Raw genomic sequence first — 17243 nt, forward strand, 5'->3', positions numbered from 1 at the left:
AACTGGTGTTGATGTCTTGAATGCACAACAACGTGTGGGTTTTCTTCATCCCAATTATGATTATTATGAAAATTGAATATATCATCCCTGGTGAAACTAGAGTTTACTAGAGTTTACTCTGTTTATGTAAAATTCATTATATCTCATAAATAAAGACAGATAGGGCTTATATTTACATGACTTTTTTTCATTATTTTTAGGCGTACAATCAGCTCCCGAAGTGGGTCCCACAAGTTACGAAACACCCCGTATACTTTCCTCTCTCAAAAACTAGGTAAACGTGCGTCGTCGAATACGTATAACGTTGCTGGTTTTTTGGAGGGGGGGACAAAAGGCGAGTCCGAGGACTCGACGCGATATAAATTACCGGAAACTTTCCCACTGGTTGCAAACCATAAAGCAACCGTGGGTCAGCCGAGCTCTCTCTTGAAATTCGAGGAAGCAAGCGCTCACTTTATTTTGCCCCTTTTCCACGTTTCGCAGGATTTCGCGCAACCGTCTCACGTGGTTACGGTTTATCGCCCCGTATTTACGGTTTTCACGTGATTCGTTCGTTTGCACCTTCCCTGTCCCGACGGATGGAGAAACGGTACGTTTCCGAAAGTTTATCGCTATTCCACCAGCGCCTGGTTAATTGCTCTCTTTGTCCCTTTACCGACGGAGTCACGTACCACGGGGCGAGAAACCTAACCTAAACTGTGGCCACTTCCCTCGGAGGAGCCGATACACCGCAACTCCCGCTCGATCCTTTCTCCTCGAATCACCCTTTTCACCTGCTTTACTACTTCCAGGGCTTCTTAAACTTTTCCATTTGGCAACCCTCTTCGCTCGAGCAAATATTTTCGCGAGCCTGGCTAGAGAGAGAACTATATAAACTAGGAATACGGGTTAAAATATTTGCTGATCGTAAAGAAAATTTTTGGTACACGTGTAGATACAGTAGTAGTATCCTCGGTTAAATATTCACAGTTTGGGGACTGAATGTGGACGCTCAAGTGGGAAGGTCTATTCTGCCAATTGGCACCGAAGGAAAGAGTGGGGATGAGCGTGAAACTGTTACTATACCGATACCAGCCAGGCGCGTGCGTTGAATTCCAGTATTGTTCGCTACATTATTTCATTGTAAAGAAATTCGATATTTTAACATTTTGTTTAAACGAAATACGTTCAAACTATTTTAAATTTAATGCACGCATACATTTAAACTAAATAAATCAATGAATTATAACAAAGCAATAATTATATATGCAATTGTAATTAATCTAAATTTCTCTAAAATGTATTGAAATTCCTATGAAAGTAATTGGAATGGAAACCTTGAATAAAGGTCTTGTTACGTTTTCATCGATATTAAATTAACAATACACATAATATGATTATAATCGTATTACATATACATATAAATTGAGTATGTGCCCAACTTTGATCGATATACCGAAATATCGGTGTATCGTATATCGCTCGTTTTGTTTCATTTCTCACGCGCTCGCTCGGTAAGGTAGTGTAGAGTGGGGATAGTTCCAATTCCAAGAATTGGTGGGGATAGCGGCGGATGCTTAAGTAGTGGGGGAAAAGTGCGAGCCTTTAACTGAGGACCACTGTATAATTTTATCATGTGTTAAATACAAGGCCAAACATTCGTACTGATCTTTCCACCACGTATAATATTGATACCAATTTTTTTCACTTGTGCTAAAATTTCTGCGACTCTCTAATTTAGTTACGCGACTCCACATTTCGAGAAGTCGTGCCCTTTCTCTCGGCCGCTGCTCTCGTTCAATTACCAGTTCTTTTTCATTTCATCGTCACGGACGAATACGTTGCGCAGCGTGCTTTACCAAACTTCTTTACCGACTGGACTTTCCCTCCACTTTACTTTCGACAATCAAAATTTGTCAAAGAATTTGTCGAATGGAGTCACGACACGAACTTCCAGTGAAACGATTTACCGAGTACCAAGACTGAGTAACAAGCCATTTTGCAATTTTTCCTTTTTTTTTTTCTTTTTGTCCATTAAAAAATACACTCACTCTCTCGGTGTGCATAACGATTGGCCAACGGATTAAAAGATATGCCGTATATAAGCGGATGTAACGGGTACGAGTGATGGCGAGATCCAATCGTGGATCCGTCACCATGATGGAATTTTGTCACGCGATACGTAACGCTCAGCAAAGAGTGAAAATTAATCCCGTTGCTTCGTCGATTCCTTTTTTTTTTTTTTTTTTTTTTTTTTTAGAAATGTTTCGAATTGAATACAATCGAATTTTCGTCTTTCACACTGACCCGCGAAAATTTAAATATCCACACGATATACTTGCATACAAATGTACACGGAACATCTCCATTACAATAGACATTTCTAAATTTTTCTATATATTTCTATACTAAAATTATTAAAATTTAATAAAAAATACTAAAATTTATATACTTCGATAGATATTTCTATCGAGATGATATGATTTAATTTCATTGAGATCCAACAACGAGACGCATTTTACTACAACTAATTGCAAACGTGCGGCGATAATAAATACGTTTGCACGTTTCTCGCGGCGATAATTCGTCACGGTCGGACGAATTTCGGCTGGTCCAATTGACCGCGAGTGAAAATTACATTTGCATCGGGAACCGCGGATTCGCGCGGCCAATATTTTCGCGCGACCAATGGAAATAAAAAAAAATAAAAAAATAAAAAAATAAAAAAAAGAGAAAGAAAGGAAAAAATGCTGCAGTTCCGATTGCGTGCGAATTTCGATTCGAAACGCGAGGCGGCTGTTTTTTGCTACGTGTTTCACAACAGAATCATCGTCAGAGACAACGAAAGTACGCGAGGAATCGAAATTGGCAAATTGGCAAATTGACGGACGAGAGTGGGAACTGAGTGCAACAACTCGTTGCGTTGTGGAAAAGAAAGGGAACTAATTAGTCCCTTGCTACGGCTGGCTTTTTGCCCGGTTTGTTGATCATCCCCCGGCGAAGGGTGAAATTCACCCTCTCGATGAATGGACGGGTAGAACAGCGCCGAAAGGTAAAACACGGAATTCAACGCGGCATTGTCCAAACGAGACTCCTCCTCTCCTGACGTGAGGGACAGTGGCCTGGATTTCCAAGGAATCGTAATTGCAAGCTCGCCTTTTTTCCCCCCGCCCCGTGTCTATCTCCTCTCGCCCAGGCGTATTTTCTTCCCTTCCGTTCCTATATTCAACGACGTTCCGGTCGTTTCTCGTCGTTCAGACGAGATAGTTGACAGCTTACGTCGACTCGTTGGGGCAACGGGGAGATAACCCCGCCCCTCTTGCGAACGAGTGCGACGTGAGATCGAGATCCCGAGGCTTTCTGAATTCCTGTATACGTGGCACGGTGATCTTCTTCTCGCTCGCCGTCGGTGAATTTCCAACCGGACGAAAATACCAGCCGGCGAGTTTGAAAAGAGTTTTATCAGATCCGACTGGGATAGAAGAAAAAGAAAAGGAAAGGAAGAGGAGGAGCGAGAAACGAAGAGAAAGTCGCGATATCACGGGAGAGCTTTCAGGCGAGATACGTAATCTTCTCGTTTTTTGCGCGATCCTCCGGCGATTCGATATAAAGAAGTCAAAATTGTAAAATTTGCACGACCTGCACCTCTACGGATAAGCGGTAGAGGAAATTGATATCAGCTGACTGTAGAACAGAACTGTAAATATCAAATAATAGTGAAAAATTGTGTCGATAATTTCAACTAACTTAACATAACCTAAATCTAATCTAAACCTAACCTCGTAAAGAGAGATCCACTCTCATTTCAAAGCACGAAGCTTGTACTTTGACAAGTGTAAATTTGTTCTTTTTAAAGATAATTTTACATCACGTAACAGGTGGAAAACTGAGGACACTAACGTAAACCTAACCTCGTAAAAGAGGATCACATAACGATCCACTTGGTCTCATTTTAAAGCACGAAGCTTGTACTTTGATGGGCGTGAATTTGTTCTTTTCAAAGATGATTTTACATCAAGTAACAGGTGGAAAACTGAGGACACTAACGTAAACCTAAGCTGAACCTAACCTCGTAGAAGAGGATCACATAACGATCCACTTGGTCTCATTTTAATGTACGAAGCTTGTACTTTGATGAGCGTGAATTTGTTCTTTTCAAAGATGATTTTATATCTCGTAACAGGTGGAAAACTGAGGGTACGTTTTTCTCAAGAATTATAAAAATTCCAACTCGTGTAAAAGACATTAAAAAATTTTTCTCATGATTAGATCTACCATGGTGTTTGAAGATTGAAGTTTTTTTCTTTACTACGAAACTCGCCGTGCGATTTTTTTTCATCATATTAGCGAATCTGGAACGTTAGGGTCAGATGACAAAAGTGTTGGGATTTTCGAGTTTTTTGTCGTGTAACCCTAATATTCAATAATCAGTAAAATGGTAAAAGATAAAAAAATTGTAGAACAATTTTTTCAAGGGAGAAACTTTAATCTTCAAAATGACGATGGATCTAGTCACGGAAAGAAACTTTTCATATTTTTACACACGTTTTGAATTTTTACGATTTTCGTGGAAAATGTGCCTTCAGTTTTTCACCCGCTGCGTAATGTAAAAATCATCTTCAAAAGGAACGAATTCACGACTATCAAAGTAGAAGCTCTTTAAACTCTGGACCAAGTGGATTGCTACACGATCCTTCTTTTTCACAGAGTTATATCAGTTATAAATTTTCATGTCACAATTTTCCATTGTTATTAGTAGAATTATGCTCTTCACGGTAACTATAAACGGTCAGAATAAAAAAAGTCATCAGATAACGATTATTCTTTCGATTAAGATATTTTTCTTATTGCAAATAACGACTGCAAGTTTTAGGGCAAATTTTTTCGTTGCTAACTAACCAATTTTCCGTTTCCAAAAAGTTTTCATATTGTAAAAGTTTTTTGTATTACAAAGTTCCTTAGTTTTTTTTTTTTTTTTCCTTCGACGTCTCCAGTGGAATTTTTATACTCTTATAATCGGTCGATAGTTCGTTAAACGCATAATTTTCCAAGATTTCCCCGTAATTCTCATTTTGAAATCGAAGCAAATTTCACAGTTTCGCGTCAGATTTTTCCTCTTTTTCACGCCATAACTGTTGGCTGCTTCTCCAGCCCCCGAACGATCCATTTTCAACTTCCCGCGTTGCGAGATCCATCGAGTTTTCAAATTCCACTGGCCAACTTTTTCCATGTCGATTCGGGCAATCGAGGCTTTCGACGCGATTCACCAAGTCTGATTTGTATCGAACATTTGATAAACCGAAACCAGGGGCCACTGCGATACTAGGAACTCTGAAACTTTGCTGATACATATAAATAGGACGTCTATTTGTGAGGTCTGTCGACGTTGCTGCTGCTGCTATCCGGAGTTTTGTTTGAGGAGGGCCAGTGTGCTTTTCGTACGTTGGCAAACTTCAGATATCGCGAGATACGACCTCAGATCAATTTCAGCCGAATCGCTGACCGCAAAAACTTAGCTAAGCCGGCCGGATCGCGCGATCGATCAGTCGTACGTGATTTTCTTTGCCCTTTCGATGCTCGAATACTTCCTGCTACCGAAACGATCGAAAACTAATTACTATTTCTTCCGTTGTCTCCATCGCCGAAACGAATTCATTTCTCCTTCGAGTGACCTTCTTTCTTCGACTTCTCCAACTTTTTTTCTTCTCTTGTTCAGTTGTACTCTGTCTGTAATGATGTCTGTAAAGATAATATACAGGGTGGGCCAAAAATCACTTCCTACTGAAATGGAGAGCACAAATTTGCGAATGCTCTGGCGGTGAAAATAACAAAATAACAAGGAAAGAAGTAACAAAATTTTAAAACACTATTATATAATGTAAAGTTCATCATGTTTGCAACTTAAATTTTATTAATAAAATTAGTTAAATTTAAGTAAATTAGTAAAATTAGTAAAATTTAAAAATTAATAAAATTAGTTTTTTTTCTTATTTTGATGTTTTATTAAAAACAAATAGAAATTTTTATTCCTACCCTATATAATAATAATATATAATAAATAACTAAATTATATATATAATAATATATAATATATAATAAATATATAATAAATATAATACATCTAAAAATCTATAATATATAACGTATATATTTTTTATATATACATACACACTGCAAATTATATCAGTCGTGTTACTATCCCATCGAAACTCAAAATGCAATACGTTCTTCCGCAAGGTTTTTGTCCTCGTTAATCACGTTTACATAAACCGAAACTCGAACAAAAGCTGAACGATGAACTATAACATGTCTGAAGATTCCCTTGCACGAAATTTGAAAACAGTATGCCACGCGTGAATCTGTGAATAAATTAGAAAATATTGACAAGTTGAATAAAATTAATGAGTTGAATTATAAATTAAATGAAATAAAAAGGTTGGGACGTAAAAACGATTCTGATATTTTCAATTTTAATAGCGTCATTCGAATTGCTGTTCGTCTCTCGTCCACTTTTCGCCGATAAGATTCTCAAACTTTCGATTAACGATTAAAAAGTCGATCGGTACGAACGAACGGCCTGAAAGATAACGAGGAAATGAAATTTAATAGAAGTTGGCCAACCTGCCTCATAGATATTGCTCGTTCGTTCGTTCGATCGATCGATCGATCGATTGATTGGTTCAACTTGTGACCACTCCCCTCGTCGCGTCGCTGCGATAGGTTAATCAGCCTATTTTCCATCCGCCATCTTCCACACGGCATACAAAACAAAAATTGTACAAACATACGTCTTTAAATTTTTTATTTCTTTACTTGGAAATATAATTAATGGATAATTTTGTTCAGTATTATGTGTGAAAAAGAACATCCCTTAAACGACCACCATTTTGAAAATGAACAAGTTCTGACTTTTTCAAACCCTTCAGCTTTTGATTCCTTCAGTTGGCCAGCCTGTAGCAAAATGACAAGTGTTTTGGTGCGATTATCTCGCGGAAATAAACGAGAGCGTGGTTGCTCGACGAGTTAAAGCAAATTGAACGGCGAATTTCCAAAAAAAAAAAAAAAAAAAAAACGCACGGCCAATTTGCATTCTGTGTTTCCTTCTTGTTCGTTTCGTGAACCGTGAGCGAAAGAAGAATCCTGTGTAATCCTTCGTCCTCGCCCACACTTCGTTTCCTATCCCTTCGGGTCACCACCGGAATAGTTCAGTTCAGGATGAATTATTCACCGAGGGAAGAACGGAAGGTCGTCGATGGGATTTTAGGTGGGTTGCTCAAACAATAAGAATTTAAAGATCCCCTCAGTCGTAACTTCTTTTTTTTTTTTTCACCGAATGTTTCCAGACAGTTCTTTCTCCTCTGTTTTACTTTCATTGTTTAAAATCGCATCAACCGCTTGCGTAGGTTATTAGCCTTGAAACTTGAAACTTGAAACTAAATCCTACAGTTTGTGATATAGGTTAGGATTAGTTTTGGAAAGTGTGTTAGTTTTAGGATTAGTTATTTTCATTATTCAGATATGTTTAATTGTTCATTATAGGTTAGATTGTAGCCATTTTCGTTATTTAAATACGTTTAAGTATTATTATTATCATTATAGGTTAGATTGTTTTAGAAGGTGTATTAGTTTCAGGATTTCTTTTTTATTCTCATTATTCAAAGTCATATCAACTTTGTATGAGTTATTAGTCTAAGAAACTTGATCTTACAATTTGTTATGTAGTTATATTGTTTTAGAAAGTGTGTTAGTTTAGGATTAATTATTTTATGTTAGTTTTAGGATTCTTTTTCTTATTTTCATTATTAAATCTAAGATTTAGAAAAGGTGTATTAGTTCTGGGACCAATTTTTTATTCTTTGTATTGTCATTTAGGGTTCAGTTCATCTCTATTCACGGTGTATTTTCTACACTGGACAATAATATGCTCCACTATTGGTTGAACTTTGCACACATCACAAATTGGGAAATCTTTTTTGTTGAGGAGATACTTGAGAATAAGTTTTATATGACTCGTTACGATCCTTGTCTGTTATGTTTTGATAAGGATTGTCTCCTCAAACAAATCATTTTTAACTGTCGTTAACTACGGTTTACACGAGGATTTCCATTCCAGTTGTTCCAGAATTAGTTTCCTTCCAGAATTATTTCTGTCTTCAGCTGAGGACTAGATTCCTATTAGGGGGCATGCTGTTGGTGTAACGACCAGACAGTTTCCATTTCGAAAACGATCTTTTTTTCCTTCTCTCTCCTTTTTTTTCCTTTTGCTAGCAGAACGCGCGTTCCACCATGAGTTAAAAAGACAAAAAGAGAAAGAAAAAAAATATCGAGCCACCTTCGAGCGTGTATCGTCGAGAACAAAGGGGCGATATGTAGACAGTCGTTTCCCGCTGACTGCGTTTCATAAACGGGAAACGTGGCGCAAGAGAGAGAGAGAGAGAAAGAGAGAGAGTAGTTTTGATGGTCGTGACGAGCATATCCAGCTAGGGGGGTACCTGCATGGCAAATTTTGTTGGAAATTCCCGTTGATGGCGTATTTTCTTTCCCGTATGTGTTATTCCGCGCGCGCGGTCTGTTTGCGAAATCTGAGTGAGTGGGTACACGAGCCCCGAGAAATATCGACATGCCCACGATGTCAATTCAAATTCCACGAAGTCGATATGACTTCGGTGTCGAAGGAATTTTAATAAAGCGCCGCGGCCCGTTGCTTACCAGCGCGTAGACTCGATAAACCGAGTCTACTCCCATTTTCTACCCTCGTCTCTTCTTTTCTTTCGTTTTCTCTTCTCTCTCTCTCTCTCTCTCTTTCTCTCTCTCTCTCTCTCTCTCTTTCTCTCGCTGTCGCTCTCATTGCAGTCACACAGTTCACCCTTTGAGCGGAGTATCGTGGTCATCGAAATAGAAAATGAAACAGAGCTTTCGTTTCAGCGGTCGCGCGAGCATCCCCCCCGGCATTTGCGTTGAAAAACAAAAGATGCAAATAATTCAGCACCGGTCACCGAGTATAAATAAAACCCCGTTGGAACGCGATACGAAAGGCCGCCGAAGAAACGGAACGATGAAAATTTCCGGAAAGAGAGAAACTCTCGAGTAAGAAAGAGAGAGAGAAATCGAATGGAAAATTTAATGAGAAATCTGGGTGAGATTACGATAGGATAGGTTTGATATCAACTCGGACCGAAGGAAACCTAGGTTTTCGACAAACTTTCTTTCTTAAATAAGCTCCGTTTGTTTCCTTCTCTCTTTCTCTCCCTCTCTCTCGTTCTCCGCCCCCTCCCGGAATTCAATTCCATTACTTTTCCTTTCTTCCGTTCGCCAGCAACGAGGGAAACTTTCCCCGTGTTGCTTTAACGCATTAACCATTTGCGCTGGCAACCGATTGCGGACCATAACGAGTGACTAAACCGTATACAATAATTCGTCGCTCTCTTTTTGATCTCGTCGGTATGATATCACTACTACTGGATAGAAATTATTGAGAAGTGATAAATTCATTATTTGTTTTGCCTGGGTTATACTTAAATATACTTAAAACTGAGGAAATATTGCAATTTTGAGACAAAAAAATTCTCGACGTACGTGGCAAAAGGTTAACCACTTGCGTTGGCAACTGATTGCGGACCATAACGAGTGACCAAGCCGTACACAATAATTTGTCGCTTTCTTTTTGAACTCGTCGATATCGCTGGATAGAAATTATTGACAATAATTAATAAATTTATAATTTATTATTGTTTTGCCTGGATTATACTTAAATATACTTAAAACTAAGAAAATATTACAATTTTGGAACAAAAAATTGTCGACGTGCGTGGCAAGAGGTTAACCACTTGCGCTGGCAACCGATTGCGGACCATAACGAGTGACTAAACCGTATACAATAATTCGTCGCTCTCTTTTTGATCTCGTCGGTATGATATCACTACTACTGGATAGAAATTATTGAGAAGTGATAAATTTATTATTTGTTTTGCCTGGATTATACTTGAATATACTTAAAACTGAGGAAATATTGCAATTTTGGTACAAAAAATTCTCGATGTGCGTGGCAAGATGTTAAAAGCACACTGGCATTACGTAGCTACTTCATTTTTTGGTGCGCGCCGCGAAATCGATACGAAACGCACGGACCACTATCTACTATCGTACGTACTGTTTATTTCCTACAATCTCCGTCGACGTATCTCACGAGCGAGAAATTTCTATTTTAGCGGAAATACTCCATCTGTTTTAATTTCGCGCGTCTCTCGGATGCATATAGTGTAAGTATACATGTACACGTGTGTGTGTAGTTGGTTGCACTCCACTCGTTGGTCTTTCAAATCTTGGCCATTCCTATTTCCGTATAACGTTACAATTTTGGAACGCAACAATTTTGAATCTGATTAAATGTAATCTGATTAACGATTAACGATTATAATTAATGTGGAATCAGAGTATCAGTCAAACAGTTAGTAATTGCTGATTAATGAATGAAGGAAGCAATCAACGTCATTGATCGTGAAATGATTACACTTTCGATTACGATTGTATCGGTAGTTTACTTCTATCAGCAAATATACTGTGTATATTTTGTAGAAACGACGTGTTTGTTATTTGCATTGTTTTGGAACGTGCACAATTCTACAATTTTATCAGGATGCGTTCGAAAAATTTTCCATCAGTTGAGAGTCTTATTTATATACAGGATATTCTGTAGCGTGTGCTAAATAGAACAGAGGACGATTCCTTACGAAGAAATAACTCGAAAAAGTAAAATAACATTTTTTCATTTTAGAACAGATTTGGAACATGTTTCGTCGAGAGTTTCGTTCGCCTCGATACACGTATATTTAATAAATTCTCAAACTTAGTTTTCACGAAAACGAAGCATCTTGCGAAAAAATTACAGAGTAATCATTAATAATTAACGGAATAATCTCCTGTTGATCATTCTTTTCCGTGAACTCTGGAATTAGTTAAACTTCAGCGTACTTGATAAATTTTCAAACTCGATTCTCTCGAAAACGAAGTTTTCGACGAAGAAATTTTATTCTACATTTTCGACTTAATTTTTCACGAAGAATCACTCCGTGCTTCACTTTTCACATGATACGGAACATCCTGTAATTCTCGAGTCGTTATTGCCATAATCTTCCGTAAGGCTTGATGATGAAGATAAGTTTTAACGATAAACTTGCCGAATAATCAAAATTCATTCTCATGTTAAAAATATATTAGAGAGTGATAAACTTTAATAAATCGATTTAAACATTCTTCCATTAATATTCTATTTTCACTAGTTTTGATCTACTAATGGATCTACCACTCAAATTGCACGCGATTTAACAATAACATTTAATTATATCGAACGGTACAACCCTACGTGATTAACGTGTTTGAACGTGTTATGGCAATGTAAAGAAATAACACGACATTACTATTACAGAACATAAATTAATCATCTGGTAATTCAAAAATTACTGACCAACAATTACAAAATAACAAAAGTATATCAAGATCACTGATTCGTTTTAACAGTGATTAATTTATGAATGATCACGATTAATATTCAAGTAATTACTATTTAGCAATTGATCGTAGAAGTGATTGCGAAGTAATTGATTATCGTTCAGCCGTGCAGATCGTGATGAAATATAAATGAATACGTCCAACGATTTAAAAATTATTGACAGAAATGAATCAAAATCGACGATTTAATTTTCTACGTACAGACACATTAATTGATCGATGATGCGACTACTATTTAGTAACTGATTACCAAAGTTATCACTGTCCAACTCTGAATGCATGCAGTCGCACAGTGGTTGTCGAGGAAGCAATCTCGAGGATTTCCTTCGAAATGACGAATAGCGTGTTGCAACGTTCCTATTACACACACACATGTACGGTACGTTCGTCTCAACAGCCTGTCTCTGTTTCACGGTCTCCAGCGGGAAAAAGAAATTCGTAATGATATTTTCCACGGAGAGAACACGGTGGCTGTGTATGCTGGCACGTCCGCGATTTAGTAGTTTCCACTAAACCAGACGAAAAAAGGGAAAGAGAGAGAGAGGGTAGACTTCACCTTGACCAACCTCGGCTAGCTTTGATTTATAAATTATTCACGACCGGCGAATTCTTGACTCAAGCCGATTCAAGTTTTCAATGCCTCGCGCGCGAAATCTCCGAAAATTTTCTCCCCTCCCCCGACGACAACAAAATTCCAATTTTCTTCTTTCCGCGCGTGCATCGTACAATGTACAACAATATACAACAATATACAACAATTAGACGACGTATAATGTAACAATTCCCCTGCCAGGCAAGGCGAGAGGTCTCACCTTTGACGCTGGTAGTCGCGAATTTACGGTTGCAACATTATCTTGCGCTTCTCCGCTTTGCCACTCTGTCCCCGAGGCTCGAATGCAAATTCTGTAATCTGCTTACTTAAACGTGCGAGAAACACCACGCTTGTCCACGTGTTTCTGGTACCGTTGTTAGGAATACGTCTTGTACCAGTCTGAGGGACTGAGGGATATACAGGGTGTTCAATAAGAACGCGAGAGCCATCTGGAAGAAAAATATTCTTTTTTTTTTTTTGTGAAATTTCGTTACACTTTGCGCGGAAAGAAGAGAACCTAATATACTGTTACGCATACGATCGATATTGTGTCCAATTTCTAACAATGAACGACGAGACGTGCTTTCCATCTTTGAACACACTGTACAAGCAACAAAACAAGGACAAAAGTGAGCAGAACACTGCAGTACCTTCACGTCAAAATAAGTTACCGAACGGAAGTTCCGTGAAATTGATAGAATATAATTTTCTTTTTTTTTTTTAATTACATCCTTGCAACGTCAGTAAAAGTACTATCCTTGGAACGTATGGTCGCTGTCAGCGCGACTTTCGTTTCGAGGTTAGTATATTCTAGCGGCTAGGAGGGACGAAAGTCGAAAACCGTTTTCGTTCTGTTTCAGCCTGTTCTCGGACTTGAGAAGCCTTGCAGGCACGACCCTTATGAATCTCTTGGCAGCTCTCTTCATGGTTCAACTGCTCTTCATCGTCGGCGTGGGTGGCGTTCAGGCAAGTTTCGACAGCTTTTTCCAAGGATTCTTTGATTTAAACGTTCTTTGGTTTAAGCATTCAATGTTTTTACTATCAATATATATATTTTTTTTTTTTTTATCGTACTACTACGTGAAATCTTTTATACTTGTGACTCTGTTCCTGATCGTTCCTTATTATTTTTTAACTACGTTAACGTGTAGTACCTGTGCATTCTTACCCTTTACCATTTTTGTAATGAGTACACTTGTTATTTCCTAACGAGCTACTGTTAGAGTTTCTGTTAGAATTAAAATAAAAAACATAAGTACAGGATTGAAAGAAAAGTTTCAAATGTTTTTTTTTTTTTTTTGCATTGTATTCTACTCATCGTGAAGATAAAACTTTTCCAAAGAACCATAGGTTGCAACCTAATGCAATAAAGTTAACGCTAACAGCGACTTTATAGTTTTGGACGCGTGGTTGTTTATATTTCGAATAATTTTGACAGTTAGTCTTATCATTTGATTATTTAGATTCACGCTGACGCTGCAACTATAATAAAATAAATTAAACGTTAGCGAAATACGAAAATTACGTGAAATAGACATCTACGCGTCTCAGAATCATAAAGTCGCTGTTAGGACGTACGCGTTCGCAGTGTTAAATGATTAAGAAACCTTTTTGCCACCCTGTACATATATTCTCTTACATGCACGAACAACAAATATATAATACAATGGACAAGTCATTTTTTATTATTTTATTTATTAAATATATATTTTGAAATATAATAGCATGCTAAAAGAAGTCAGTGAATCTAAATTAACGTAGCTAATTATTATTTTAAAATGGAACATACATTTTTTACACGATTACCTATTTTTAGAAATATTTCTTTTTAGAAATATTTCGTGTATTCTTATATGGTTATTTATGCCGCTGGTATGGTTGTATTTGCACGTAATAATTATCGGGGAAGAGGAACGAAATAAATGAAATACCACAGCGAACTGAAAACGAATAGCATTCAGAGTTTCATTTAGACCTTATTGCGATTTCATACGGCGGAGTTATCTTTTTAATCCTTCCACCACGGCATCTATTGACGCATTTTGGAGAAATCGCATATTAAAAATACATAGTACATCTCAGCCATCAAAACGAGCTTTTTTTTTTTATTCCTTCCATTCGATAGTGGAATACTTGTACTGTAAGAAATTCTTGTAATGAGAAATTTTTCTGATTCTATTGCAATTCGAAAAAGACCAGCTATATGTATAACTGTTAATCTCTTAAAAATTTAGATTAGAAGTTAGGTTTTAGGTTAGATTGGATTAAAGTTTTGGTTAGGTTCTAGATTAAATTTTTATTTGAAGGATTAAAGTTTGTTTAAAAAAAGAAGTTTGATTAAAGAAGAAAATTTAGACTAGAGATGAGGTTTTAGGTTAGACTTTCAGTCAGGTTAGGTTAGATTAGATTAGAGTTTTGGTTATTTTAGATTAAATTTTTATTTGAAGGATTAAAGTTTGATTAAAAAAGAAATTTGATTAAAGAAGAAAATTTAGACTAAAGATTAGGTTTTAGGTTAGACTTTTAGCTAAGTTAGATTGTACTAGAGTTTTGGTTAGGTTCTAGGTTAAATTTTTATTTGAAGGATTAAAATTTGTTTAAAAAAGAGAAGTTTGATTAAAGAAGAAAATTTATACTAGAGGCTAGGTTTTAGGTTAGACTTTCAGCTAAATTATATTGGATTAGAGTTTTGGTTAGGTTCTAGGTTAAATTTTTATTTGAAGGATTAAAGTTTGTTTAAAAAAGAAACTTTAGACTAGAGGTTAGGTTTTAGATTAGACCTTTCAGTTAGGTTAGGTTAGGTTAGATTGGATTAAAGGTTTCGGTTAGGTTCTAGGTTAAATTTTTGTTTGAAGGATTGAAGGGATTTGCTCTTTCCTTTTGGGAAAGAGGAGAAAAAGCGAAGCAACCCGATCTCGAAATCGAAAGAGATCAGACTAACCACGCGAGGAACGTTGTTTCTCCCCGAAGGGAGAATAGGAAACGGCTTGGAAATTTTGCCTACATGTACCGTGTGCATGTACCCGTACATATACTTGTATATAGTATATGGAATCATCACGGCAGTATGCCAGAGTTGAACAAAAGCCAGGGAATTCCGTTCGATGCCGGTGGTTCCTGGCTCTTGGCGCGACATTCCGCGCTGAAAACGCCAAAGTGCAAACGGAGAGACAAGCGGTTTCTGCCAGAAACAACCGCTGCCTCGCTCTCTCCCTCTTGTGCGTGCATGTGTACACATGTGCGCTGCTTAACAGCCTTACTCCCTCTTCGCTGAAAAAACATGGCCACGTCATTAGGGGACTCGTAAGTACCCGTGGCGTGTAGCGGAAAAGGGGTTGGCGTGCCAAGTACATATATCGTTTCGACGTCCACGCCTCAACAGCGTGTACATCCGTTGCCCCTCGCTCACGCTTCTTTCCCTCACTTATCTCTTTCTTTCCCGTAATTACGCCGCCAGATCTCCTGAATTCTTTTACTTTCTGGGACGTTCTCTGACGTTTTCGCGATGGATTTGCCTGGGGGAAACAGAGAGAACAAACTGCCTTTATGTGAATAAAGGTTTTTCTGCAAAGCAGCGAAGATTATATATATATATATGTATACATACAATACAATTATTGTATATGTACGTATATTTAAATATAATTATAATATGGTATAATATAGATAAAGATACTTATACAGGATGTTTCAGTAAGAATTAACATTTGATTATATCTATATTGTATGTTGCATATGTTGTATATTTATATTATATTTGCATATATTGTATATTGCATATGTTGTATATTGTATATACTGTATATTGCATATTTTGTATATTGTATATACTGTATATTGCATATATTGTATATTGTATATACTGTATATTGCATATATTGTATAATGCATATAATGTATGTTGTATGTATTGTATATTGTATATATTGTATATTGCATATATTGTATATTGTGTATACTGTATATTGCATATTTTGTATATTGTATATTGTATATACTGTATATTGCATATATTGTATATTGTATATACTGTATATTGCATATTTTGTATATTGTATATATTGTATATTGCATATATTGTATAATGTATATACTGTATGTTGCATGTATTGTATATTGTATATACTGTATATTGCATATATTGTATATTGCATATTTTGTATATTGTATATACTGTATATTGCATATTTTGTATATTGCATATATTGTATAATGTATATACTGTATATTGCATATTTTGTATATTGCATATACTGTATATTGCATATTTTGTATATTGTATATACTGTATATTGCATATATTGTATAATGTATATACTGTATGTTATATGTATTGTATATTGTATATACTGTATATTGCATATATTGTATATTGTGTATACTGTATATTGCATATTTTGTATATTGTATATACTGTATATTGCATATATTGTATATACTGTATATACTGTATATTGTATGTACTGTATATTGTATATATACTGTATATGTAATATAAGCATATACAGGTTGGTCCACTTAAGTGAGGCCACCCAAATATCTTTTCGAATTGTGACAATGCAAAACATATTTTATCTGCCCAACATGAACGGTATCCAATAAGTGCAAAAAATATTTTTTCCCGCCAAGGACTTTTCAAGGTCATTCATATTATTTTCATATAATTACACTTTTTTTTTTCTTGCAGCATACACACGATATTACGAAACAAAGGATCGTTTATAATTTAATACACGAGTACTATCTACCCTAGAAGTTACGAACACCATTTTCTATTCATCCTATACAATAGTAGTAATGGTAGTAATTTCAGGGGCCCCACTTAAATGAACCACCCTCTACTGTTCTTACCAGATTTTCACCTAGCTCAACGCTTCGCAGCGCCCACATTTTACCGTTATCTTTGACTCACTCCGCTCGTGAATCGTTTCGCGCGCGAAATTGGGAGGGAAGGGGGGGCGGTTGAATTAGCCAAAGCCCCCCTCGGGATTGTTATCCCATTTTTTGGCTCAACGTTTCCAAGTTAACGTCGCGATAACGACGCGACCAAGTTCTAACGAGCCGCGGTCGTAAAATCGCTCGCCACAAAGACGATAACGACGACGACGCGTTACGAAAACACCTTTCGAGATGACTAGTCTACGAAATTCACGCAGTTGGGAGA

General features: G+C 36.8%; 1 protein-coding gene across 4 annotated transcripts in view; it reads left to right on the forward strand.

Annotated features, from left to right (window-relative positions):
* Positions 1 to 17243, forward strand: part of LOC122539163 (cadherin EGF LAG seven-pass G-type receptor 1-like) — a 104036-nt gene that overhangs the window by 64462 nt on the left and 22331 nt on the right. For 3 of the 4 annotated variants that reach the window (XM_043673842.1, XM_043673845.1, XM_043673843.1), the window contains one exon: positions 12940 to 13045. In XM_043673842.1, the coding sequence (XP_043529777.1) occupies positions 12940 to 13045 (106 nt within the window). Of the gene's footprint in view, positions 1 to 11224; positions 12709 to 12823; positions 12879 to 12939; positions 13046 to 17243 lie in introns of those variants that run through there. The other variant, XM_043673844.1, reaches the window with a different exon arrangement.

This window comes from Frieseomelitta varia, unplaced genomic scaffold, assembly GCF_011392965.1.
Source record: "Frieseomelitta varia isolate USP_RPSP 00005682 unplaced genomic scaffold, Fvar_1.2 scaffold_192, whole genome shotgun sequence".
NCBI lineage: Eukaryota > Metazoa > Arthropoda > Insecta > Hymenoptera > Apidae > Frieseomelitta > Frieseomelitta varia.